This window comes from Carassius gibelio, chromosome A8, assembly GCF_023724105.1.
Source record: "Carassius gibelio isolate Cgi1373 ecotype wild population from Czech Republic chromosome A8, carGib1.2-hapl.c, whole genome shotgun sequence".
Classification (NCBI taxonomy): domain Eukaryota; kingdom Metazoa; phylum Chordata; class Actinopteri; order Cypriniformes; family Cyprinidae; genus Carassius; species Carassius gibelio.
Window position 1 is genome coordinate 15,228,763 of NC_068378.1, and position 26,930 is coordinate 15,255,692.

A 26,930-nucleotide genomic window follows, 5' to 3' on the forward strand; every position below is an offset into this window, starting at 1 on the left:
GGGAACAGCCGCAGTAATGCCGAGGTTCTTTATCAATCTGACAGAATATCACTGCTGAGAACAGTTGTTCAGTACTTGGTGGAAGCTAACCGCACTATGCTGAGATCAGATAGACCAAACAAAGCAGCAAATTCATAGATTACATTTCAGTTATACATATACAGTTTTATAAAGCTCACTGTGACAAACCTCATGGCAGTGGTAAGGCCAGAAGTCTGCCCTCTAATTTTATCAGCAATATTATAAAGCAAACTGGTTTATGAGGCAAATTTGTGGTCCGTGACCAATTTAAGTTCACTGTAATCATATCAAAGTGTTCCTATTTGAAATAAAAATAAATTTTTCTTACACTATGTATTCAGTAGAAATATGTTAATGTGCCATAAAATGCAGTTTCTTTTTATTTCCACGCTATTGTTATTCTGGTTGATTTGACTGGATATACAAGATGTTAGTCAATGTACATGGTGTTCTTCCCTTCTGAAAAATAGGGACAGTTTAGAATATTTTTTTATTACTTATAATATGCTAATATGCTAATAAAATATGGTTTAAAAGAAATACTTGTGTTCTAACTGAAAATAATGTTTTCAGACAATTACATACAGTATTAATTTAAATTGAAGGAATATGTATTATAGTTTTAATTTATATTAAAGAAACAGTTCACCCAAAATTGAAAATTGTCATTATTTATTCACCTTTTCTCTCTTTTGCTGAACACAACAGAAGAGATGTTTCAGAAGGTGGGTAATCAAACAGATGCTGGTTTCCTATAACTTTCATAGTATGGAAATTAAAATAAAAAACATGGAAAGTCAATGGGGACCAGAAACCATTTGGTTACTCGCACTCTTCAGAATATTGTTTTTTTGTGTGTGTCTGTTCAGTGGAAGAAAGAAACTCATACAGGTTTGGAACAACCTGGACTGTGAGTGATCTATCCCTTTGTGATCTATCCTTTTAAGTGCCCTTCTTATTCACATGTGTTGCCTCGGCTGCATACCTTCAATCTCTACCCTCCAGCAGAATCGGCCGAGTTTTTCATTAAAGTTTGTGCTAAAGTGTTGCTGTTTAGTCACACAGGATCCGATTCCTGTGGAGTGGAAAAGTGTGACCTCTACGAATGAACCACATAGACGTCACTGTGAAAGGCGAGATTCCAAAATCACACACTGTGGATTGTGATTGGATGGTTTGATCATGTGTCATTCAATCAAAGTATTCAATTCCCTTTATAAATTAAATTGTTACTAGGGATGCTGTCTAGCATGCATCGTGCACAAGTTGTTTATGCCTGAAGCATTGGCTCGAGTGCAAACCACCAAAGAATGGTGTGGAGTGGTGCTAAGAGATGCTTTCTTCATTGCACTGATCTCTGAAATGACAGGCAGCAGTGCAGAAAAAAATATCAGTGCTTGTCAAACTATACATTTGCTGTACCCCATAGAGTCACAGTCATTTGATGCTTAAATTCATGGCTCACTGCAAAGCCTAGTATGTCTCCAGCTCTGTAAACTCTACTTAAGCATTTCTATATTTTTGAACAGCTTGCAAGAGTCTCAAGATGCTTTCAACTTAAATAGAAAATCAAATTGCATTTATTTATTTAAGTATAGGAACCTGAATTTTATTTGAATAATACTACTAAACTATTGTTTGGACATTTTTATTCAGTTTAAGTTTTGAGAGGCCCTTGGAGTGCTATAAGCTGCGTTTCCACTGAAATTACCTGAAAAAACTGTAAGAGGAACTTTTTTCACAGGAAATTTTTACCCCTAGATCTTTTGCTTTCTGCATTTCCACCGCGGTCTAAAGTACCTTGAAGATTAGGTAAATAGTCTGGTGACGTAGGTCTGCGCACATTTCGCATACAAAGTACACAAATTTCAGATTTGCATCCTCGATAGTTTGGACTCGGGAGTGTGAACTCCCACGTACGGGACGATGCAAGTCCGGTAATTCTGCAAACAGCAGCGTACTGGATAACGTCAGTCAGCTCAATAAGACGAAATATGATATCAAACACCACTGCCTTTCATTTTCATTTAAACATATTAATAGCCACAGAAATTTAGTTCAGGGAAATGTGTAGGACTATAGCCTGCATTACAATGAAACGAAACATTATATCAAACAGTATTGCCTCTTTTTATTTTATTTTCATCTTAACATATTAATAGATTATTTGAATAAAAACCAAAGATTGCCTTGAATGAAGGGCAATCATCGCCAATGACATCATTACGTCGAGTGCAAAAGAAGTGGTGAACTGTTTTTTTTTCAACCAGTTTACTGAATAGAACTGTCCGAAAGAACCTGGTTTGTGGAAATGAACCGAACTTCCTATCACTGGTGATCCGAAAACCGATGCAACCGGATCCTGACTCGAAAAAAATAATCTTTCGTTCGTTATCTGGCTCGGCTCGGTGTTCATATTGGTTTATTGGTTTCTTTTAACTCAGAGGGAGTGTCAGCCACATTAAAAAAAGTTAACAGCTTAAGTCATTTGTGGATTAATGCTTATTGGAGACGCAAACCGTTTCAAATGATTCAGTTCGATTTGGTGAACTGGTTCAAGAAGAACCGGTTAAATCGAATGATTCGTTCGTGCAGTGTTGTGAACGCACTCACAACAGACCCGGAAGAGAAGACAATACTGAATAAAGTCATAGTTTTTGTCATTTTTGGACCAAAATGTATTTTCGATGCTTCAAAAGATTCTAACCGACCCTCTGATCTCACATGGACTACTTTGAAGATGTTTTTATTACCTTTCTGGACATGGACAGTATACCGTACACACAGCTTCAATGGAGGGACTGAGAGCTCTCGGACTAAATCTAAAATATCTTAAACTGTGTCTTACGGGTTTGGAACGAAATGAGTGTTATTAATGACATAATTTTCATTTTTCAGTGAACTAACCCTTTAATTACATAAATACAGTAGTTTACAGCCATATAGGTTAAAGTTGTGAAACAAGAACATGGAAATGAAAAGGAATGGAAGCTCGGGAAACTTAAGTGGATTTTTATGTCAATTAAACTAAATCTCTATGCACTTTCAGTGTTTGCTCAGTGCAGTTCAGTTCACAACAAAGAGCAGAAGTTAGATGTCAGTGCTGTGAAAACTGTATTGTGAGAGGGTTGCTATGTGCTTGCCAAGGTGTTTAGATTATTTTGTAAACTGTCGTTAAGTGGTTGCTGGTATTGCTTGCAGATTTTTTAGTGCAAGGCCGTTTAAAAAAAAAGTGGTGTTTTCTTTTTATGATGGCTTAGAAGCAAGAGCACTTCTTCTTAACAAACTGGATGATTTGAGGTATCGGTCATCTCCATTGCATCAATATAGCGTGACAAGTTACGTATCAATTGAAGCTTAATATTAAACGTGGAAAAACCTTGACACTAAAACATTCACCACTATTTAATGCTGTTAAAATGAAATCACAGATCGTGTTCATATTTGCTTTGTGTCTGTATGTAAAGCAAGTGTTGAATTAATAATGAATAACTCATTAACATGCAGTAAAGTACCACAGCTAACACTGTTCTCAGGACTAATAAATCAACCCCAATTACTGGACCAACCTTGATCAAAACTATGCTTCCTGAACTAACTTTGAACAAAACTCAGACCTTTGGATCAACCATGAGAGTTTGAGCATAATGAGATCAATGAGTGATCAGTCATGAAAGAATTGTGTGATGTCTAGGAAACGGTCTGTTCTTTTTAGCTTTCTGGCTCTGCATATTTGCATTAGTTATTAATAAGCTGCCCTGCTGTGTGTAGTTTTCTGTAGTCAAAATGCATGTTCGTGAGGTGAGACACAATCAGCTACAGGAAGATGAAGTTAGCGTATAAAATCAGAGACTTTCCACACTTTGATCAAAGTTTCATTAAGCTGATGCTCACTTCCATGGTTTTGATTTAAACCCAGCTGTCATATCTGCTATGTTCTTAATTCAGAGTCTTCTGGAAAGCCCCGGAGTGCTATAGAAGTAAGCTAAAGCCCTCAAACTGAACAAATCTCATCAGGCTAGTACAGATGCGGTAGAAACCAATGATGTTACGCTCTAACAAGTGTCTGTGCAATGCTGGAACAATAGTTAAAGGGGTAGGTCACCGAAAAATGACATTCTGCACACTCAGAAAAAAGTCATATAGGTTTAGAAACACATAAGAGGGAGTAAATGACAAACTCTATGAAAAAAGGCACAAAAGCTGTCACTGGGGCAGAACCCTTTCAACAGGTAGTAATATGTACCTCTTAGGTACAAGGGTACCCAAATCTAAATGACTTTTTTCTGAGTGTGACCTTTTTTTCTAACCCCTTTTCCCCTAGGGATTTTGTCATCATTTACTCACCTTCCAAACCTATATGATTTACTTTCTTTTGTACACATGCATAGTCCACCTCTTTTGAATTGACATTTTTTTTTATAAGGACTTGTTGCTATTTTGGATTCCAAGCACATGCACTGCAGTGCTTATGAGCTTAAATCTGTCCCAGATTGTGACCCAAAAATGTAACTGTTGATGTTGATATTAATATGATGATATTATAGGTCAGTAAATGTTTGCAAAGACTTCATGGTGCTGCCATAACAACAATTAGTAGTTTAATCTCATACATATATAAATGCGCTTCTAACACCCCCATATAACATTTCTTTTTGTTTAACTGTACATAATTAGGAGTACGGATCACATACGGATTGGTATGAATCTAGAGTACATCCACTAATATCAAATATATTATTATAACATTTTTAGGCTGCTTCAGTAATATTTGCCTAGTGATTTGGATTATTAATACATATACACGGTTTTGGTGCAGTAACAGTGCTGTATTTTGGCTATGGGCAACAGGTGAGAAGGAGGAGGTCACCTCCCAAAAGTGACTGCTGAAATAAACAAACCCCTCCTCTCAGGTCTCATCTGGGCAAGCTATTTGTGGAAGGACTGTCATTAGGATGAACATCCCTTCTGGCTCTCTTTCCGTCTCTGTATCTTTCTCTGTCTCTCTCACATGTCCTTTGGACAGTAAACACAGCTGTTCCTGCGGTGATGGTTAAAATGGGGCTCAAGGCAGTTTTGGGGTCTTAGGCCACTTTTGTCTTTTTTAACAGCAGGGTGTGTTTAAACACCCACACATACACACAGAACACATTGTTTTAAGAAGGCCCTAAGAGATTTGGTTGCATCAGGCAGCTTTAGTTTGGACTACGGAGACAATGCAGCCCTGCAAGTCCATTCAAAACCTTAGGATACGTTAATTCTTCATTAGCATATATTAAAACCATGACTGCAAGCATAACATACCGCTGAGTGCAGGAGCTGACGTCTCCCTGTCTCTCTCTCTGCACACGTGGGATGTCATATTTGTCGCCTTGGCATTGTTTTTCTGTGATCAAGCTAATCTCCAGTAATATTTGCAATTATTAGCATAGCAAAATCAAGCCGAGAGGCACATGGTGATTTAACAGATAATTACGCCCAAACTAAATAACCTTCAGAGAGAGAGATATAGAGACGTTTTGGAGGAGGACAGGGAGGTACGGTGTGATCGATGGATAGATGCGGGGCATGTAAGCCTGCTGGGATCTCATTCAGAGTCTAGACTCAATCTTTTGATGCCATGCTGCCATTAAACGAGTGACAGGTCATCCCTTCATTCCCCCAGGGAGAAGAGAAAAGCTTAATTTAACATTAAGGCTGTTTGTTTGAGGTGTTATTTCGTACGAGGATGGAAAGGAATGGCGGAGTAGTACTATTATCCTTGATACACCCGGAAACCAACTTTAATAACAAACTTTAATAACCTTATTCATCAGACAAGGGAAAATAGCAGCAATACGGCTGAGTGAATATCTACTGATGAAAGGCATAAAGAACTATAAAATACCGGCGGTAAGACAACCAGCAATTGTGAGAGAAGACATTCCCCTACAACCTGCCCCAGCTGCTCAGACTATCAAAGCTATAAAAGTAGATTTGGGATTTTCGGAGAAGGGTTTATGTATTTTACAGTGAAGCTGGGACTGGAACATCAGTGCCTTGGCAACCATAAAAAATGTCCATGGGATAAACCATTAAAAAGTTTTGGGTTGGTAAGATTATTTCAAATGTTTTTGAAAGAAGCATCCTATGCTCATTAAAGCTACATTTATTTGGTTAAACTACAGTAAAACAGTAATAATGTAAACATTAAAACTAAATTTTGTTCTATTTAAATATATTTTATAATAAAACGATTCCTGTGATGACAAAGCTGAATTTTCTGCAGCCATTACTCTTTAGAAATAAGAGTAAAATTTTAATTTGCTGATTTCTCATTGTTTTCAATGTGGTTTCAACTTAATATTTTTATGAAAATGGTGACATTTTTTCATGATTCTTTATGATTTTTGTGATTTCTTATGATTGTTTTCTGGCAGATGGAGCCAGAAAGTTTAAAATGTGTTTTATGTCACTTTTAATCAGTTTTATGTATCCGTCCTTAGTGTCCCCAAACTTTTGAAAACTAGTGTATTTTAGAGTGCCATATCATTACCGTCTGATATTATAACTGCCACGGGGGAATGACATCTGTCACCTGATTTTACCCACAACCCTCTGTCATTTCTATACCCTCGACCAGTAGCCTTCAAAACTGCTCTTGGGTCCCTAAGACAATCACTTATCTTTATTTAATCATCAGATGGAAAAGGATATGATGTAATTTAACAGGAGCCTTAATCCGAGGTAAACATTAGTGACCTGCTTCTCAGCCAAAGCAGTTCCGGTCACAGGAGACAATGCCCCTCAGGGAGTTTTGAGCCCCACTGACCTGAACTTTCTGAGCCCGACGCTTATCAGCTCTCTGGTTCTGATGGTAGATGCGGCTGAAGTTGGAAACGATGACGGGAACAGGCAGAGCGATGACCAGCACCCCACTGAGAGAACAGATGGAGCCAAAGATCTTTCCTGCTATAGTCTTAGGGACCATGTCTCCATACCTGCAGAGAAAGAGCAAGAAAGAGACATCAGTCACTGAAATTTGCACAAGCTGCTTCTACACCTGTTCTTTCTTGTTTAACAGCCTAGCAGCAATAAATAAACAGCCAGATACATGCTATCACACCTACACAACTGTAGCTGCTTAGAATAATTATATTCCATCTGTTTTTATTATTATTGTGTTCCAAATGTAGTGTATAATCACAAACTCGTACTAAAAATATTCACTTTGTTTTACTGCAGACTGGCACTTCCACATGCCACCTAAGACAAAGCAGGACAATTAGTGCGACACAGACATAAGAGGTGCTAGATTTGAAATGAAATGAATTATTATTGAAACAGGAGGTGACAGAGGCATGAGTGGGATGACACTTTTATTGGAGGATCCATTTGTTTAAAAAGCCATAGTCTGCAAAGCTGTTTGTTTGGAAAGTCTTTTGTTTACTAAGCAATTTGTTTGGAGGGTATTGAAAACGTTTTGTTTGGAGAAAGTTTGTTTATTATTTAGTAAGCAATTGTTTGGAAAGCCTTTTATTTAGAGATCAGTTTGTTTGGAATTTTCAAAAGCTGTTTAGAAAGTTATTTAATTTGAAAACACTTTGTTTGCAGAGTCGTTTGTTTCTCAGCTTATCTGTTCATAAAATCTGTTTACAAATATCTTCGTCTAGTGAGTGGAGTATAGAAAGATAACGTCCCTCAAGATGAGGCCAATATTATCAGCATGCTGTGAATATTATCTTTTAAAAAGGGATGAACTGAACAGAACTGGAGCAAAAGTCAACAGAGAACGAGAAAGTCATTTAATATGTTTAAATTAGAGCATTTAAATTCCTCAGTCCAATGCCCTGGCTACTTCAAGGACGTCAAATACAATTCGATACAGTTATTTAAAATGAAAATACAATTACACGCACCACTGTAAATCTTCCTCAGCCAGCGTGAAAGGCATGCCTTCTGAATTCAGCAGTGAGGAGTGGAAGGACTTTTTTTTAAGATAAGAAAGTGGCTGACCAAATAGCTATTCAAACAAATTGGATGGTTTAAGGTGGCTTTAGTAAAATAGAAAACATTAGTTCAAAAAGCTTCAGACTAAAGTAATTGGATACTGATGGAATACAGCCGCAAAGCGAATAAGAAAATAAGACAGACGCTCCTGGTGGAACGGAAACAATGTAAGTATAACCATAATTTATATAGACATAAATGCATTATTTTAAATACATATGTACAGATGTCCAGAACTAAAACAGTTTTCATTTCAGCTAATCCAAGTTACTTCCAGCCAATGAGCATCTAATTAACAATAGATACTCATCTTACTTCATTAAATTAGTTTGGTGCAAGTGAGGCACAATCCAAACAAACGCAATCAGAAAACATGCAGCCAAGCCGAGAATTTGTAAAGAGACACTAAAGTTGGAATTTAAATGTCTCAAATAATCGAAATAGCTCATTAGGAGGCATTGCTGCTGTGAGTCGTGACAGTAATAAAAGGAAAATTCAGAGTTCAGTTCAAGTTAAGCCTAAATGATACACAAAATCAAGGTTATGGTGAAACGGGAGTGAATTGAAGGCATTGAATTGGAGGATTTTAAAAGCAGAAAAGTGAAGCTTACAATTTGGTAAAACTATAATTAATTCTTCTTTTCAATTATTGGACAGAATAATTCCTCTATATAAATTATTCTTCTGTATACTATTCTGTATATATACTGTATACCTTCTTTGAGCATCAAAGCTGTATATTTACACAATGCAAAATGCAAAATAATCTCAACATGACAAATACATTTTTTTGGTAATCAACATTTGTGATGTTGAGTATAGTTAACTTGTATTGAACTTGTAATATCCTTTTAAATAAGGGTGCAACTGTACACATTCACATAAAAGCCTTGCAGTCTGACAGATGAACAGGTTAATCGCTCTAGGCCTATGAGAAATGATTCAAATAACTGTTAACACTAGGACAAAGAAAGAGCTTATTCACAATCTGTGTCGAAGCTAATATTTGCCTTATTTTTGGAGTCTCATTTAACACTTTCTGAAACTCATTTTAAGAGTCGATTAGAGTGTCATTCTAAGAGGACTGGATTGTGCCCACATGGGAATATTTCTGAGCGAGAGATCTCACAGTGTGTTACATAATCTAAACTAATTTACACTTTATACATGCACTATAGAAGAACACACGATACAATCTGGGACACAGAGATGAAACACAAAAAAAGACACAACTAAACAGCCAGCAGGATAGAGGGCTTAAAAACTAGAGGCCAAACAAAAACTCCCTCTGGACTGAATTAAGGATTACGGCTTACTTCTAAAATGCCCCATGTATTCATAAATTCAGCATTCTCATTCTGCTTTGATCTATAAAGAGAAATGTGTGTGTCTGTGTGTCTAGTATTTATCCAAATGATCAAGAAGAGTATTTTGGACTATCAAACCTGAACAACCTGGAGCGAATCACTGTTCGGGAGAAGAATTGCACCTAAACGGTGTGTTTACCCCAAAAGACAAAATCTGTAATTGCTTGAAATGGTGTCTGTATGAAATGTTCAAAAACTGGGATTGGATACGTTAACACATACACCAAAACTCAGTTTTTATTTCAGTAGCATATTTTCTAACATAAATAAATGTCATATTAAAGTAGTTCATTTTTGAATTTCATTGCTCAGTCAGAAATAATATCACAGAGAACTGCATTTCAAAGAGGCATTTGTAATTCAGCTAAATGAAATTGCGAGGCACTGTACATGTGTGCATGTGCTCAAAATAAAAGCGCTTTGATGTGAATAAGAGACGTGCAGGCTCTTCCGACTGGTGCATATGTGTATGTATGCTGTTCCACTTCCATCCATTGTCTCGCTTTACTACAAGATATTTAATGTTTGTAATCAAAACTTTGGCCTTTATTCATTCAGCTGAATCTTAAATGGATAAATCAAACGATAAGAGCCTCAGCCATTTATTGATTGTAATCAAAGTGCAGTATGTAGAATACTAGCCCAGAACTCACTTTAAAACTCTCAAGACAGCACATGCATCTTTATTTCCCCCTGCTTTCTCTACATTCCTCTCTGATCCAGAAGTGTATCAGCCTACTGAGGTTTATACCATATCTGCAAATCTGCTTATCTATTTATTCCACACCTTCCTATCTGCTTTGGATCTGACTGAAAGTGGAATATTAATGGAAGAGTGAAAACAAAAGAGAAAAACAAATGAGTGTTGGTTGTTTTGACTGTCAGAGCAAAGGTATCCACATGCTAAACTCAGCTAGATGTTTGCTCAGAGATTTCACTGAACTTTTCTTTCATTTATAGAGCTAATAAGGAGCTCCACTCTTCTTGACATCAGGGGACTGATTCTGATGGCTTATTATGTCTGTATGAACACAATAATAGGGTTTGCTTCAGACTCCAGCTGGTAGATGCTATAACTACGCCATTACAGGGGCACCAAGGTAACAGTGTACACTAATGGAATATATATATATATATATATATATATATATATATATATATATATATATATATATACTACTGTCAACAAGCTTCTTTTTCTCTTTAATGCTCTCTAAGGCTGCCATTTTTAAGCAGCTATTACTCCAGTTTTCAGTGTCACATGATCCTTCAGAAATAATTCTAATATGATGGTTTGGTGCTTAAAGGGTCATAAATCACTGAAACATATTTTTGGAGGTATTAGAATACATATACAGGTTGCATATCAGGGAAAACAATAGCACTCATTATGTCTATTATTATTAATTTCATTCTTCCAGCGTCATAAAAATTGTCGTATATGTGTTGATTTTGAAAGGGTTATTGACTGCCGTGGCAGAGTGAGAATCTACGTCATCAGTTTTCTGAGCTTTTCTCAGTGGTATTCATGAGAATGTACTCATGATCCAATGTCTGTGCTATATTATGCATGAGGTTGCATTACAGTGGAGAATTCAAATCGCATTCAACCACGATATTACACTAACTCTCACTGTTCTAGACTGGTCTGCCTAAAATCCACAAATGCGTGCAGCAATCCACAAATGCACAGACAGCCATTCACAAATACACGGGGAACAATCCACAAATGCATCTATTTGTGAATATGTTTTTTATTTGCAAATCTCATTTTATTTATTTGTGAATTTAATTCATGTTTATCTAAGATTTATTTGTGGATCTCATTCTAGTTATTTGTCAGTATGTTTAATCTCTTCACATTTGTTTTTGGATCATAATCTATTTATATGGAATTATGCAACTATTCTACCTCCATAGTTGCTGCGCTGAACGCCGCGATGAGTTTAACAACACTCGCTGTGCTGGTAGTTGTTCATTTCCAGACCAGAGCAAGCGAGTTTCAAGTTTTTGTGAACATATTTAATATTCTCTCATACTCTAAACATGAACATTGTATGTGCACATATCATGTCTTCTTCAAATAGAATATTCACAGACATACATCTTTGATGAAAAGAAAGAATATAGCATTTATTTTAAATATCTATATTTTTTGTGATATTATAAATGTCTTTGCTGTCAAAAATCTTACTGACCCCATACTTTTGAACAATATTGGATTTGGTATTTGTTGATCTTTTTATTTTGTTAGTGACGGTCATCTCCAGAGTGATTAATCAAATGGCATTTATTTACTGGCTGAGGTAACTGACTTAAAAAAACACCTGTATCCTAAAAACTGTTATCAAAGTTATCTCGATATTTCTCGCAGAGTAACAGCCAAGGACAACTCCCTCCAGCTATTACAGACCTCCTTGGTCTCTCTGTGTATTACAGTGTTTAAGATGCAGGAATCAGCATTTAAACACCCAGGTGAAGGAGAATGTCTTTATAACAAAATTACAGCAGCCACATTATTCATGAACAACTGTGAAAAATCTTGAACTGAAACCAATGACAGTGCAGCAAAAAGGACAAACACACACACAGAGAGAGAGAGAACACTACTAAACAGTACTGAAACAGTTTGTCCATGAAATTGCAAAGCATTTCAAAGGACAAATGAGAGGATTGTGGAACAAATCTGATGCCAAACTCTCTGTTTCAGAGTCTCGTGGGTCTCTAAGCTTACAAAACCTCCAAGGATCTGTTGAAGCTGTCATAAAGGACAGAATGGAGTTAGCATCTCTGTAACACACAGTCACATGCAGTTTCTGTCATGCTTGACGACCGCTTGACTACTTTTATTGCTGCTGCGACTCCACTGGCGTAGTAAGGAGGAGAGGGATGTCGTTAGCATGGAGAGCGTGTCATTAGCCTTTTAGCGCTGCAGGCCACAGACTCACACTTTGCGAGCAGCACGTAACAGCCTGACTGCAGTTACACAACACGCCAACTCCCGAACCCAAACTCTCATCTCAAGCTCTGCTTCTGTCCCATCCTCCACAATCCTTTCTTTCCCTCTTCCCACCCCCTCACACTTTCATATCCACCTCCCACAGTGAGTCGGTGTGACCTGCTTGGAGCCACGATTCCCTCCAAAATTCACGAGCCCCAGTGATGTCTGAAACAACAATTCGACAGCAGATTAGCTCAGTTCATTCACCAGTAAATCTGCTGCATGAGCACAGAAGGATTCCACTGAATAAACAGAATTTATACCACCAATCGCCTCTATGTAAACAACCTCCGATTTTTTGAGGAATCTGGACCAGCTGCGGAGCTTCACATGCATTATTGAGCTTTTGAGCAAAAGTCTGTAGTAGGGTTGTTGTCATGATACCAGTTTTTCAGATGTTGATACATACCAAATGCATTGAAATTTCATGATTTTCAGTGCTTTCAGAGGTTGCTTTTCTTGTCTTTAGGTGCACTTATGCGTGAATGGTTTTCTCTTTTTTCTCATCAGTATTGTTCTGATTAGTGTAAACAATATAACGGCCAGTAGCAGGTCATTAAGCTGCATTTACATCGCAAGGCTCGTTGCACAGATCCAATATTTTGACACATATCAGATTTTTTTGTGTCCCCTGTTGCATTCACTTCAGTGCGCTTGTAGGCAATTGAAAGCCTGTCAGACTGTCAAGGTTTTGTTTATTAATATTTTATGATATGTCCTATGGAGAGGACATCAAGAATCCGTTAATATGAATATGAAAACAAAAATCTATTATCAAAACAATGTTTTGTTTTATATTAGATTTTATATTCAGTATACCAGCCATTTCCAAGCTATTTTTTTTCTATAACTTGTCCTCTGTAAAATGGATATGAGAATAATGTTGGGAAAAGATATTTAGAGAATATTCATATTTAGCATTTTGTATGCATACTAGTGTCAGCATTTAATGGGCGTTTATGAGTTTTCAGGACTTGATGCCTGAACCAATCTTTGCACAAACATTTGTAAAAAATTCACAACTATGGTATGAAAGATATTAGAAAAAGATTTGATGCACTATTTTACTTTACACACTATGTGCGTAAACATGACCAAAAATGTTTTTTTTTCCTATTATAAACAATGTTTCTATTTATTGTCTCTAATTTGCATGTGTTCTCTGTGCATCATGTAATGAAAAAAGTATAATAATAGTAGCAGCATTTTCATATAAAACCTCATATTTTATAGCAATACTGATAGACCATTTCTTTCCATATGCACTAATGTGTCCCTAAATTAACTGAATTCTGTTTTGAGGATAACTCCACTAAAGTTGTCCTGAGATGTTAAACAATGACAAACAATTTGAAAATTAGTATGATTTAAATGATAATGACAAAATATGATCATATTAGCAAAACAGTGACTATGTTTAAGAATCCTGGGCATCAGAAAGTTTGAAAATCCCTGCACTCTGTCAGTACTCAGTATTAACTGGAAGTTAGCACTCAGGCCTGACAGAATCACGTAAATACTCAGGCTAAAGTGATCTAAACCCTAAGGTTGTCACACACCAGACTTTACAATTGCCACCTGTTCAGATCCAGTAAAGAGTCAGTTTCTGGGTCTTCATTTCAGACGTACACACACATACTGTATACACACAATTTTTGGCATAGATTCAGTCACAAACATTCCTAAAGGATTCATCATCAGCTTATCTGAATTCCACCACTCGCTTAAGTTTTTAAGTTTGTAAGTAGGTTGCTGAAGAAACTAGGCCACTCCTCCATCACCATGCTCCAGACGCCATTTTTCTTCTTTCTCTGAGAAAAAGACCCACCACCCCAGGATGCAACATCCTGGAAGATGGAAAACGTCTGCGATACGGGATGAGAAGAAAAATTCTTTGAGAGACAGAGAGAGAGAGAGTGAGAGAGATAGAGAGAGAGAAAACAACTGTACACAGCCAAACACACATTCCACATGAAACTTTGACCAGTTACTCAACCCTGTATCTTCTTTAACTGTATTTCTGCCTTATTTTCTAGTAAAAATATTTATTTTTCATTTTATAATAAATTGAATATTTTGTTCTCATTTTAAGTCAAATCCCATTTATTTATATAGTGCTTTATATAATACAGGTTGTTTTGAAAAAGCTTCATAGTAATAAATAAGTTGGCAATTGTGAAAATCGTTTCTTCTTTTAGTGTATGGATTCCAGGTCCAAGGTCTCTCGTGTACCATCGATACTCGTCTCCAATGATCAATCCAATCAAGGCTACCACACCCTCTCCTGAAAGCAGCACCTGTGTCTTATCAAATGCAGTTGCGTCACTGTCCTGATCTGCAGTATCATGATTAATTCATCCATCTTCTTTCACTCAGCTAAATAATGCTGCCCTCTGAACCTGTGCCGCTTCTTTCTGGAGAGGGATCGGTTACACACGCAGGTCTCAGTAAAGTGATACATGGTCCAGCTACCGCAGGAAAGGAAGCTAATATCCAAGGACACACATTTTCAGGCCAGTCAGAATGGAGATGTGGGTTAACGCAGGAATCACCAGAGCGATGTGCAGCACTAATTGATCTTTGACCCATGCAGGAGCGCAGCATCACCCGGCCCTAAGCCAGTGATCGAATTTACTGATTGGCTTTTAATGAAACCACAGACAGTCATCGATCTTAATCAAAGCAGCTTCAGTTACTGCTACAGATATGCAGTTAGTGCACTGGCGCACACCTGATGCTTCTCTTTGTTCCGAAGAAGATTTCAGTGCTCTTAAACTGGCATGTAATCGGTGGTGACAATCACCTGTCATCTGGCAGTGTCTTATCAGCAGTCAGTCAGATTGCACTTATTCACAGCTGGGTTGGCCATTTTACGACATTGTGCACCTTCATGCATATTTTGAAAAACTGGCAGGCTCATTGGAAGTAACACTGGGTTTCAATAACACGATCCAAAATCAGCTCGCAGAATTAAACACATCCGAGGCTGATGATGTCATGGTGGAAGGTTTTAGTACTACAGTTTTCCTGTTCCTAAGCCGACAATACTGTTTGCAAGGCTGGGACAGAACAACGCTCAGTTCAGGAAGTATATTCCATTGTTTTTCTTCTAGTGGTCGACCGATATATATATATATATATATATCAGCCATCCTGCACTCTCTAAGATATCGGCATCAGCATCAGCTGTCAAAAAACAAAAAACTAAAAAAACTATCAGTTGACCACTAGTTTTCTACATAGGGGGTTTAAACAGGTCTTTTAGTTCCAGAGCTCTGAGCTGTGAACCAAACCGACCAGAGCTGTGGGATGAATCCATTGCAAAACATTGCAAACTTTGAAGCCAAAAAGTATTTGAAAATCTGAGAAAGGTACAGCACATGCACTTAGTCTTTTTTGATGCAGTGAACTATGTATTCTAAAGAGTATTGCAAAAGGTGCAATCATTTCAAATGGTACATTACAACCATCTCCAATTTTTGTTTATCTAATACTTATATTTTATTTTTATACTGCTTTAATTTCAATTAACCATTTTTTTAAATACTTTTAGTTAATGATAATATCCCTGCTTCTACAGAAGCATGTACTTTACTATCGCTAAACCGTAGAGTTCATGGTAGATCTGTCTTGAAAGTTGTATATGTTATTGTGTGCAAGTGTGCATCATTTTAAAGGTTTCAAAAGGGCTATTCATTTATTTTTGCATCAGACTGTCTTAATGAGGAAAAAGTACTTGGAGCACATTTAATTTCAAACCCCACACCAGAATGTTTGAGGAATTGCCTTTCATACGCTCCATTAAGGGAGTTTGGAGAGGAGAGGTGCATTTTTATCTTGTACTGCAAGATACATATCCCACTTACATAGTGTCGCAGTCTCTCAATGTGGCATGATACATTTTTCGAATTTGAATATGCAAATTTTTAACAATGCAATTAGTTGCCAAGGTGACAGAATAAGACTGAAGGAAGACTGCTGTGTTATGCTCTCAGAAGCGGCAGTACAGTATATTAGAAACATTTGTCTCTCTCTTTGATCTTCTACCGTTGCTTGAGACATTAACCGTGGAGGAAACGGGGGCAGGGGAACTCTCTCCATCTCCCGATTTCCTTAAAGAAAATTTCTCTTGACGTGGAATTATTACCATGACTCCGATACCCAAGATCTCAAGCACCGGGGCCAATCAATACGTGTCTCCATGGTGATTTAAACAGCAGGGACCTCAGCTGAAACCTCCTCATTCATCTTATTATGCCAGCCATCATCCGTAATCAATGATGGCCCGTATCATTCACTCATTCTTGCTTTGATGTGTCTCTGTCCACAGGCGTTCGTCTGCACTTGTGTGTGGTGTGTGTTTAAAGTAGTCAAAGCTAGAGCAGATGCCCCGTTAATGGATTCTCATCGATCGGAACAGAAAACGTTCCAACTTCCCCGCACGCTGGCTCCTGACGTCCTTTATCTGTGTCTGTCTTTCTCCTCATTCTTATCCAACTCTGTCTCCCTCTCTTTCAGCTCACCTCTAGTGAGCCTACTTGCTGGGTTCTCCTCACGAGGGAAGAATGTGCATGAGTTTTTCGTCTCTTTGCTTCTATATTGAATACATTAAGTAGAAGCTGTTGATCTAGAAGAATCATTGGGGCTTTCATGAAGTAACATTGAGGACACATAAAAAAGGGCTGCCAAGGTTGTATAAGCTATTTCCGACGTACATGTTAGAACTTATTTAAAACAAACTTGACTTGAGAATGTCCATGTAGCCGACTTTTACTGCTGTCTGCATTTTAGTGAAAAGAATGCTTCAATAATGCATGATCAATAATGCACCTTTCAGTCAGAAAGGCTATTTGCTGCTATTGATAGTTTCACATATGAACCTTTGCATTCAACAGCATTAATACTGCAAAAAGAGTACTAAGTGAATATTTATGACCAGAAAGCTTCTCATTCCATTAACTGATGTGTGTTGCGCTTTATTTATATTTATTTTTTAAAATAACACATTATCTGTAATATTTTTTCAATGTAAATATAAACTGTTTGTTTCTTTTTTTTTTATCAAAAAAAAATAAATAAAAATAACATATTTGATCTAATAATAGGGTAGGTAGACAACTCCAGAGTCATGATGCCCACCTTAAAAAAACAACAACAACAATGTTACATGTTTGTTTATTATACATGTTATAATAAAAATGCATAATATCTAATAATAGTGTAGATTAACCAATATTTTTTGAAAAAACAATTTAATCCTGGTTTCTCACACTAATCACCAATGACCAAATGTTTCCTGTATGAGACGCTGTGAGACTGTGATGAAGGGAGAGAAAATCTGTCTGTGTTCACCCTTTAACCCTCTTGAGTCTAAGGGTATTTTTGGGGCCTGGAGAAGTTTTGTCATGCCCTGACATTTGTGCTTTTTTCAGATCATTCATGATGTTATTTTTTCTGTTCCAATTCTTCTTCCAGACTTGTGCGTGACTGAAAGCTAATCAATGGGACAAGGAGTCTCTTGAACACACAAGGACCTCCACTTTTTCCCCTCTGTGCCCTCTGTTCATTGATGTCCCTGTCTGTGATCTCGACTGACACAGAGAGACAGGAAGAAAGAAAGAAAGAGAAAGAGGAAGGATGAATGAATGTGGCTTTTAATAATGCAACAAAGAGCAGCCACACACAGCCACAGCAGGATCAGAGCCCGGCGAGGAGCCACTCTCCTGTATGTAAAATAAATAAATAAAAATCCTCTCTCATAAAACAGACCTTCAGGTAAAATAAAAAATATATGTGATTATACATAAAGCACAAAGTTGATAATGATAAGAAATATTGCAGACCAAAACAACATCACAGGAATAAACTGCTTTTTAAAAATAACTGTAATTATATATTACGATATTACTGTTTTTCTGTGTTTTTGATCAAATAAATGCAGCCTTGGTGAGCATAATTATTATTATTTATTGAATTGTTTTAATTGCTAGTGTATACAAGAAGATGCATATATTTTTTGTGATGTCTACCACTGGTATTTTAACACTGAAAAAAATCCTGAGCAAAGCTGTTTGAAATGGTCATTATTTCCACAGTTTTGTTTGATGACACTAGTGGCTCAGAAATTATACTACATCTGTAATGAAATGGACAAAAACAGTAAATTCTGATGACTGGGTAGGATGTGACCCAGACAGATTTGTGTTTTGGGTTAAGTGTAATGTGAAAAAATGTAAAATGTCTAGTGCCATTAGCATTCCATCAGTCCTCTATCATTACAGCTCTTCACACTACAGTGTTCTAGTACAACAGTGTGAGTGTTGAAGAAAAAAAGTCACAAATATGTTTGTTATATCATAGTGGGGACTTCCATTGATTGTTATTTTTTTCATATTAAGCTATCTAAATTTGCCTAATTTTTTTATTTTTTATTATTAAGTCCCTTTATTAAAGCCAAAAAGACATGGCATTAGCAAACATTTTTGTTTTTGTAATGTGTTAATGACATTCAGAGTGGAAGGGAGCATGATTTTTGCCAAATATGAAACTTTTGGTGGAGCAAGTTATTACATTTTCATGATTTATACTTGGAATAATGTACAATGATGAATTGTTTAAGACCAGTTTTGTGTATTAGTAAAGTACACAAGGATTTATTTCATTAGTAGATGCCCACAATCTAGATGATGTAAGGGTTTACTATCATTTTGGGGAAATCAGGTTCCCACAAATGGCTAAACCTGCTACATAAACATATGATGTAGTTTACACACATTCTAATTACTGACAACCTGAGCCCTTAACAAACTATAAATGATATAGATGATAAATACAAAAATATACACAACCTAACTGTATTGAGACAGGTATTGAGAGGACAGGTCTGTAATTTAACAGTAACATGCTGTCCAAACATTTCAGCATCACGGCTTGAAACCCAAGAGACCGAATGTGTGTGTGTGTGTGTTTGTGTGGTGCATTCAGACAGGTGTCTAGTGTGTACTCTGTCTCTCTGTTTTATGGTGAAAGGGAAAAAAAGAGGAAAAAGAAGAGTCCAGCAACACTTCCAGCTCATTCACTGAAGGTCAAGAGGCTGGAAATCCAGTGAAAGGGAGTCAATACCACCAGCTGTAAATAACTTTGCAATTTCCTCTTTCTACCTATCTCTTTTTCCTTCATCTCTCTTGCCCTCTCTCAGTTAAACCTTCTTTTGAGAGATCCATTAACATGTAGGACAAAGAGCAGAATGTTCTGTGAAATGTAATGACATTGAAGAGAGAGAGTCTTAAGTTAAAACTAGCAGCTCTTAAGGTTCACGGGGCCCAGGTGAGAACCAAACACTGTTCAGATTTGACTCTTCATAGAGAAAACGAGACAAATGTGTCAAAACTCCACATCTTGCTCGTCTTCTACTGATGTGTTTGCAGCAGAGGAAGTTTAATGTTACCTTCTTGAAAATTCATGAGGAAAATGGTCTGAAAGCAAAGCACATTATCATCAGCTGGAATCTCAAAAAACTAGCCATTTCCATTGTCTTAAAAAAATAAATAAATAGATAAATAAATAATTTTACACTCTCTCAGGTTTTTAATCTGCTTTAATCCTTTTTTTATAATTTGTGAGCAGCTGCATCCAGGTGATATTTCTATGGAGCGATTTCAATCGGCTCAGAATAGATTACTGCTGACATTTAACCAAAATGTGTTGGCTAATTCAGTCAAGGGGTTTAAAGAGCCCAGAGCCCAGACGGCCCTGGCAGAGGACCAGATTTGCAAAGGACCACAGAGCTTGGGACGTTAAGAGAATCTGATGGAACCTGTCCTTATTAACTCAGCAGCTCAAAAAGGAGCAGTGGAAGCTGTTTTCCAGGATTTTTTTATGAAAAAAAAGTCTGCTTGCTGAGCACTGATGAATTATGGGTAAAAGCTTTCACAGTGATCTTCTGATTACACTGGAGATTAACAGTCTGAGAGTGGATTCACTTTGATAAATCTGACCGGTGCTGGAGTGGTTTAGCCATTGGAGGTTATCTGCACAGGGCATGAACGCTCTAAATCTGAAAATAGTTGAAAAGTTTTCATACAGATATGCGTGTCATCTTCAATTTGTGTTTTGTGTTTACAGTTATGGAGCAAAACTTCCATAAATGCTGATTGTCGTTTATGTAAGGAAAAGTATTTAAGGACAAGGTGTAAGGAAAATGATTTATTACTGTGTACCTGATAGACAGTGAGGCATAAAATAAAAAACCCAACAAAAACAAGAAGAGATGTGAGAAATAAAACAACATGTCCTGTGCATTAAAAAAGAAAGAGAATATGTGAGAGATAGAGAGACAAGAGGGTGAGGGAGAGATGCTTGGATAACAGACTTGGACATGGACAAGAATCCTAACAGGAAGAGATGACAGATCCAACACAAGCCCAGAGTCCAAATGAATAATCTCAGAATGAAACAGAAAACCTAAAGCAGAACAACTGTCTGTCTGCAGAACGTACGACAGCACAGTCCAACAGGTTACAGTCTTTCTCTATTCTGTCTCTCTGCTGGAAGCCATGACCTTTCAGTTCCCAGTCTCTCTCTCTCTCTTTCTCTCTTTCTGTGAGCAGACTCCCACTTCTGAACCATTCATCAATCTTGCTGTTTGTTATTTTGCTTTTTTATTTTTCATGATCTGCTCCTGTATTTTAGCTCTTTGCTGCTGCTTTTTGGTTTTGTTTTATTGTTGTGCTCTGATTCTGTAATCCTCAGATATAATCTATGTATGCCAATTCAAATTAAGTAGTTAATAAATAGTTTTCAAAAGAGATTTAATGTATATAACATTTGATGTGCAGTATATAATATTTAATTTAATATAGTATTATTTTATATAAAATTGTTAATAATAGTTTATAATAATAATAATAATTTTAATGGTTAAATGTTTTTTTTTTTTTTTTTTGTCTTTTTGACAAATATTACTTTTTAAAGATTAATTTGAGTTCAGCTTAATGTCAGTAGGCCCAGATGGATCCGGAAATGGCACATTTATTGGCAACTGAACATAGTTAAATCAGTCAAAATGTTAGTCATGGGCATTATGCAGACCTGTTTATCTGCAATTTAAATCGTGTAAATAGCACAATTAAATACATAGAACAAAGATACAAATTAATGATTTAAGTTTTTTCAAGTTTGTAGGTGTTCTGGTACGGAAACTTAACAACCAACTGTAAAATAGCTGACTGACAAGAAGAGTGAGGTGAGAGAGAAAGGACGATGACGAAAGATTTAGTTTTCAAACAAAATCTAAAGTGTGTATTTGGAAATATTGTGGATTTTGAAACGCCTGCTGGCTTTTGTCAGGTTTTTTTTTTCAATTCGTTATTTGTTTTCCTTATTTATGATTCCACAGTGTTTGCACATTTTTACTTCATTTAAAATTTGTGTAAGTAATTTATTTTATATTAGGCCAATAGCATTGTGTATTATTTATTTGGTTTGTTAATAAATGTTCTATTTTTTAAAAAAAAGCTAGTTTGACATTGTACCATTTTGTTGTTGCCGTTTTGTTATTGCCACTAATTCGAAAGTGAAACTAAAAAGTGCACTGGCATTTACAAGCTGTTTAAGAGCAAAGGAAAGCTAGGAAAAGAGGGAAACCCCAACAAATCCCATCCCCGCTGATACTTGTATTACCAGTGTTGTCGCACGTCAATTAACCGGTGAGAAAATTTCCTCACTGTCACAACCCTAGTGTCTTTTTACGCTTGAATGTTTACATTTAATTAAGTGTTTTTGTTCATTCAAGTGCAAGGAGATGTGGAAGAGAACTCAAATTGGTCTTTGCGTGCTCTCTCTCTGTGTTGAGTTGGCTATTCAGTTGAGTTGTTTTGTGATCTTGTGCTTCAATGCTTTAAAATCTCTTGAATGTTTAAATTGGCAAGAGTTAAAACACGTGAAAATGATAAGCTTCGGGACGACGCACAGCAGTGACCTGTCAGTTGTCCTGAGCTTTTTTCATTCTGGCCTCGGGCCGTGGGCCCCTATAATCGTCAATTCCTTTCTCCCCACTAGCAACAGGCCTGCTCTGATGGTACACACACACACACACACACATTCACATTCAGAGAATGCTCTCTTTCTCTTTCTAGTTCTTAGGTCTTTTTCAAGTCTTTATCAAGCCCAACGCTGACTTATTTGTATGACTGTCAAACCACAGCACTGCAAAGCAATGTAGCGTAATCTATGAATTTAACAGCAGAAGTAATTTGATAAATAAAGTACATATAAATGTATTTGCAAGCATGAAAATGAATAACATTAAAGGAAGAAGAAATTATTATGTTTAGAGAACAAACTGTGAATGCAGTCTTTGAAATTATGTATGCAGTGTGGCTGTAGCATAAATCTTCACAAAGGGAATTTTTCTGTTTTGCATAGTTTAGAACTTTAGAACTAGTAAGTTTTAGAAAAGCTGGCTACATTTATGACTACTGGTAAATACATTTCTTTGAATACTCTAAAATAGAATTTAAATTGATGCATACTTGTGACTGTAATGCTGAAGGTAAGTTCAGTCCTCACACACAATCCCATAGCGGTCTCATTTATCAGTGACAGAGAAACCCTGCCCGAGAAAGAGATCTTTTTAAGGAGCAAATTAATTTCGAAATTAAATCCAAATGGGACTAATAAAAGTAAAGTCATTTGCATTTGTTGTAGGGTTGAATTTAGGATGTTTTACTCAGGTTTGATGTGATAAGACGTGATGTCACAAAATGCGAACCTAAAAAGCACAGAATGCTCGAGTATAGTTGGGTTTTTGCATAATATACATAATGAAAGCTGTCCAATCTCTTATCTTTATGCCTTTTGTTCTACATATTTAGGGTTGTTGTTAAAAATGACAATGTGAACACTAGGAAAGCCAGGACTAAATGTATCATTCACTTAATTTCTGGACCAAATAAACCAAGTATAACCACACCCTCATTCACTGATTTGTGTGTTGTCACGGTGGTTTCAATAACACAAAAAAGAATCGAATTAGACAAATTTGTATTCAAACAGCATTGAATCAATGCAATATACACAATTAATGTCATTGTTTTATAAATACAACAAATCAATTCTTTGAATTGAATATTCTGTGATCCTCAAAAGGACAACATTTATACATTTCTATTTGTTTTAGATACTTTAAATAACTTGATATTGCACGTTTTAGTGTTTAACACTCAACATTCAAATACCTATGCACACAAATGAGATCAAGTTTCTCTTATGGACAAGTAGGGTAATATAAGGCTAATAGAGATTCTGAACTGTCTCCAGTTTCTTTTAAATAGTATGGCCACTATTACCTCCGCTCTCTCTGTCTAATGTACAGACGACTGTCTGTCTCTGTTTTCTTCTTTCTGACTGTTTCTGCCATGCATTTTGCATGAAAGTAAAGTAACCCCTGTTTGAGCTTCAAATTGAGCTCTCAGCTCTTTCATCTCGATTAGACCGCACTGACTTTTCTTTTTTTGACCCTTTTTAATTATCCATATCTATCTCTCTCTCAATTTGGCTTTAACTCTGAGCTGTTCTGAGGGGTGTATGATTATTTTTTTATTTTTAGTGCCGTACCACTCCAATAATGTGTGTGCCTGTGTAGCAAATCACAGTGGCCTATGGCTCAGTATTAATCCAATAGATGAAAACATTTGAATGACCTTGCATTTTCCTGTTTTAGATGTATGAATGGAGTGTGAGTATGAGAAACCAAAGCACAGAAACTGAACTGAAGTAAATCACACAAAAACACATGATTGTGAATGTGAGCTCACATGTGCACTTATGATGGAGGGTTTAAGTCAGGATTTTTAATCTTATTTGCGGTATCAAAAGCTTGTCAGATCAGACGATTACAGTAAAACACACCTTTCCTCAAGACATTACTTAAATTAGCAATACACGGAGCGTGAGAGAGCTGTGTAAGTGTGAGAAGAACATGTTTGTTAGAGATGTGTAAAACAGGTGTGTGTGTTCTGAGCTTTTGAAGGGGTGCGAATTCAGCCTTAAAAATATCAGCAAGATGTGTTCCAGCACAGATGACATCATTATTCTCAATTTTGAAAGATACGAGTGACTTTGTGTGTGTGTGAGTGTGTGTATGTGTGTGTGTTCAGACAAGGAAAAAGAGAGACCCTGACAATCTTTTGCTCTTACCGCATGCATTATTGAGGATGCATAGATTTACTTTTCAATATACACTTGCTGCTTTACTGTTCTCAAATGTTTACTGCAATCATTTTCCTAGAGCTAGTTAATATTTATATATGCTGGTTCATAGAGAGTTGTATTCTTCATTAGTGTTGTAGAGTGTTGTTAGTCTTGTACAACATGACTTGCATACCAGCATACAAATGGAAACAGCTGCCAAGAAGCAGCAGCAGAAAAGCAATTGGCCACATAAGGCAATCAAAAAGTACAAATGTCATTGCACATTTTGTATTTTTAAAAAGGAAACTTATTATGGACTTCAAATACTTTATATAAATACACTTAATTGGCCTTTTATTTAAATCATATTATATTATCTGCAAGTATGTACTTCTTTTTCACAAAGGATGAATTAATACAAATACTTATATTAAATAAGTATGAAATAAAATGAGTACATTACATTGTTATGTTGTGTTACACTTTGTTGTGTAGACATCCACCAGCTGGTTTAAAAAAGTGGCTAGGAAAGTTAGTTTTGTTTGCTGACGCCACTTGGTATTTTGTTATGTAGTGTAATGAAATTCATACATTTTAAATTTGACTTGAGTGCCTGAAAATGTCCAAATAATTTTTGAGGCTACTGGAAATCACATCAATGGCCCTTGGGTATGACAATACCACATACTCTCCAATAAAGAGGCTGTGCAGTGCAATAACCTATTGAATCTTTGGTTAATATTCCAGACTTCAAAATCAAGTTATAACTAAACAGCACCCACGAGAAGTTTGCCGAAAATATTAAAATGGCTCTGGGAAAGAACAGAGTGGAGATGATGATGACTCTGCTGATGGCAGTAAATGGCTGATGGATTCATTTTACAGACATCTGTTCAGTTCAAGCCTCAAGTATGACTCTCTGGCCAGAGGATGATTCAGCACCAAAGATTATGTGAACAAAACCCACACTGTCAGGGATCTTTCTACTTTCAGCTTTGGCTCTGGAAAAGAACACGAAATGATGGGTTCAAACATTTTCTCTCTGTTTAGAGAGAAGGGTTGCTTCTTGTCCTGAATGAAACCACCGCTGTTAGCACAATGTGAGAGCAACACTTACCTGGCTGGAGGTTCAGATGACACACAGCATAACAAGAATACAGAGACAGTGAGGTTCATCCAGTGAATGAAACTAAGTGCTCAGTAAAGTTTAAGAAATTATTAAAAAATTTTTAAGGGAGGGACCACTTTTCTTGGTTGATGAACGTCTGGTTGTGCATTTCTCTTAAAACTGTTTTGCTAGTTTTTGACATATGGCAATCAGACCATTTATGCCGATGTGCCTAACATATTTTTTGGCAGTTTAAGATTATTTCTGCCCTCTGTTGATGAATTTCATTTTAAAACAGGAAGTTTGGGCAGGGCTTGTCCCATGATGCTTCCCAATTTGCCTATTTATACTTTGCCCTAACAATATGAATTATTACATGCATTATTAGAGCATAGATCTGCACTTCGAAACTCCACCAGAAATAGAAGACCATCTGAGTATCTTTAGGATACTCATTTCAACATATTATCATTTGGGACACAGTAATTCTAATCTCAGATTCTATTTAGGGCGGATAGCTTGTGAATTGGGACGCAAGGCCTTTTTTAGGCTTTAGTTACATCACAGCCATTAACAGTCAGTTTCTAGTCATTTCAGGTGTTATGAGGGACATTATAATTTTAGAAGCATTTGATTGGAAAGTAGTGCAGGATGAGTTATCAATTTAGTTTTATTCATTATTTACAAGTACAAAACTGGCTTTTTTATTTTTTTGCTGTTCTCTATGGTCCACTTATAATGTTATCAAGATTTATACGTCAAAAAATATAGTCATTTAGAAGTAATATGCTATTTTCTGTCCTGTTTGACCCCTTCACCATTTGAATAGGCGGATTGTAGACTTCGTCCACTGATATGATTGGCTAACAGTTGTTTGACAGCCTACAGTACAACCTTCATAGATGGATGCTGCTGTGATTTATTTAAAAAAAGCATAAATACTCAGAATATATCACTACAAACAATCTATAATAACAGGCAAAGCAATATTGACCACGTGATGAAAACAGTTACTCACACTTGTGTGGTGCAGCATTACTGTCAGATCCAGTATAGTTGGCACAGTATCGTCTTTTAATTTCTAACTTTCTGAAAATTCTTTGTATAATTGTTTCTTGTTTGTAAACAAAATCCACTCTTTCTTAATGTTGGGATCAGAAAAAAGTACATGTGTTTTCCACAAGTTGGCAATGTACAGCATTTACCTCTCTCATTATTTACACTATATGTGTATATCTGTGGGCGGGGCTAA

At 36.5% G+C, this 26,930-nt stretch overlaps 1 protein-coding gene across 4 annotated transcripts in view; it reads right to left on the reverse strand.

Moving 5' to 3' along the window:
- kcnd3 (potassium voltage-gated channel, Shal-related subfamily, member 3) overlaps positions 1 to 26,930 on the reverse strand; it is an 85,545-nt gene that overhangs the window by 9,690 nt on the left and 48,925 nt on the right. For all 4 annotated transcript variants that reach the window (XM_052604177.1, XM_052604175.1, XM_052604174.1 and 1 more), the window contains exon 3: positions 6,833 to 7,001. In XM_052604177.1, coding sequence (XP_052460137.1) covers positions 6,833 to 7,001 — 169 coding nt within the window. The remainder of the gene's footprint in view (positions 1 to 6,832; positions 7,002 to 26,930) is intronic.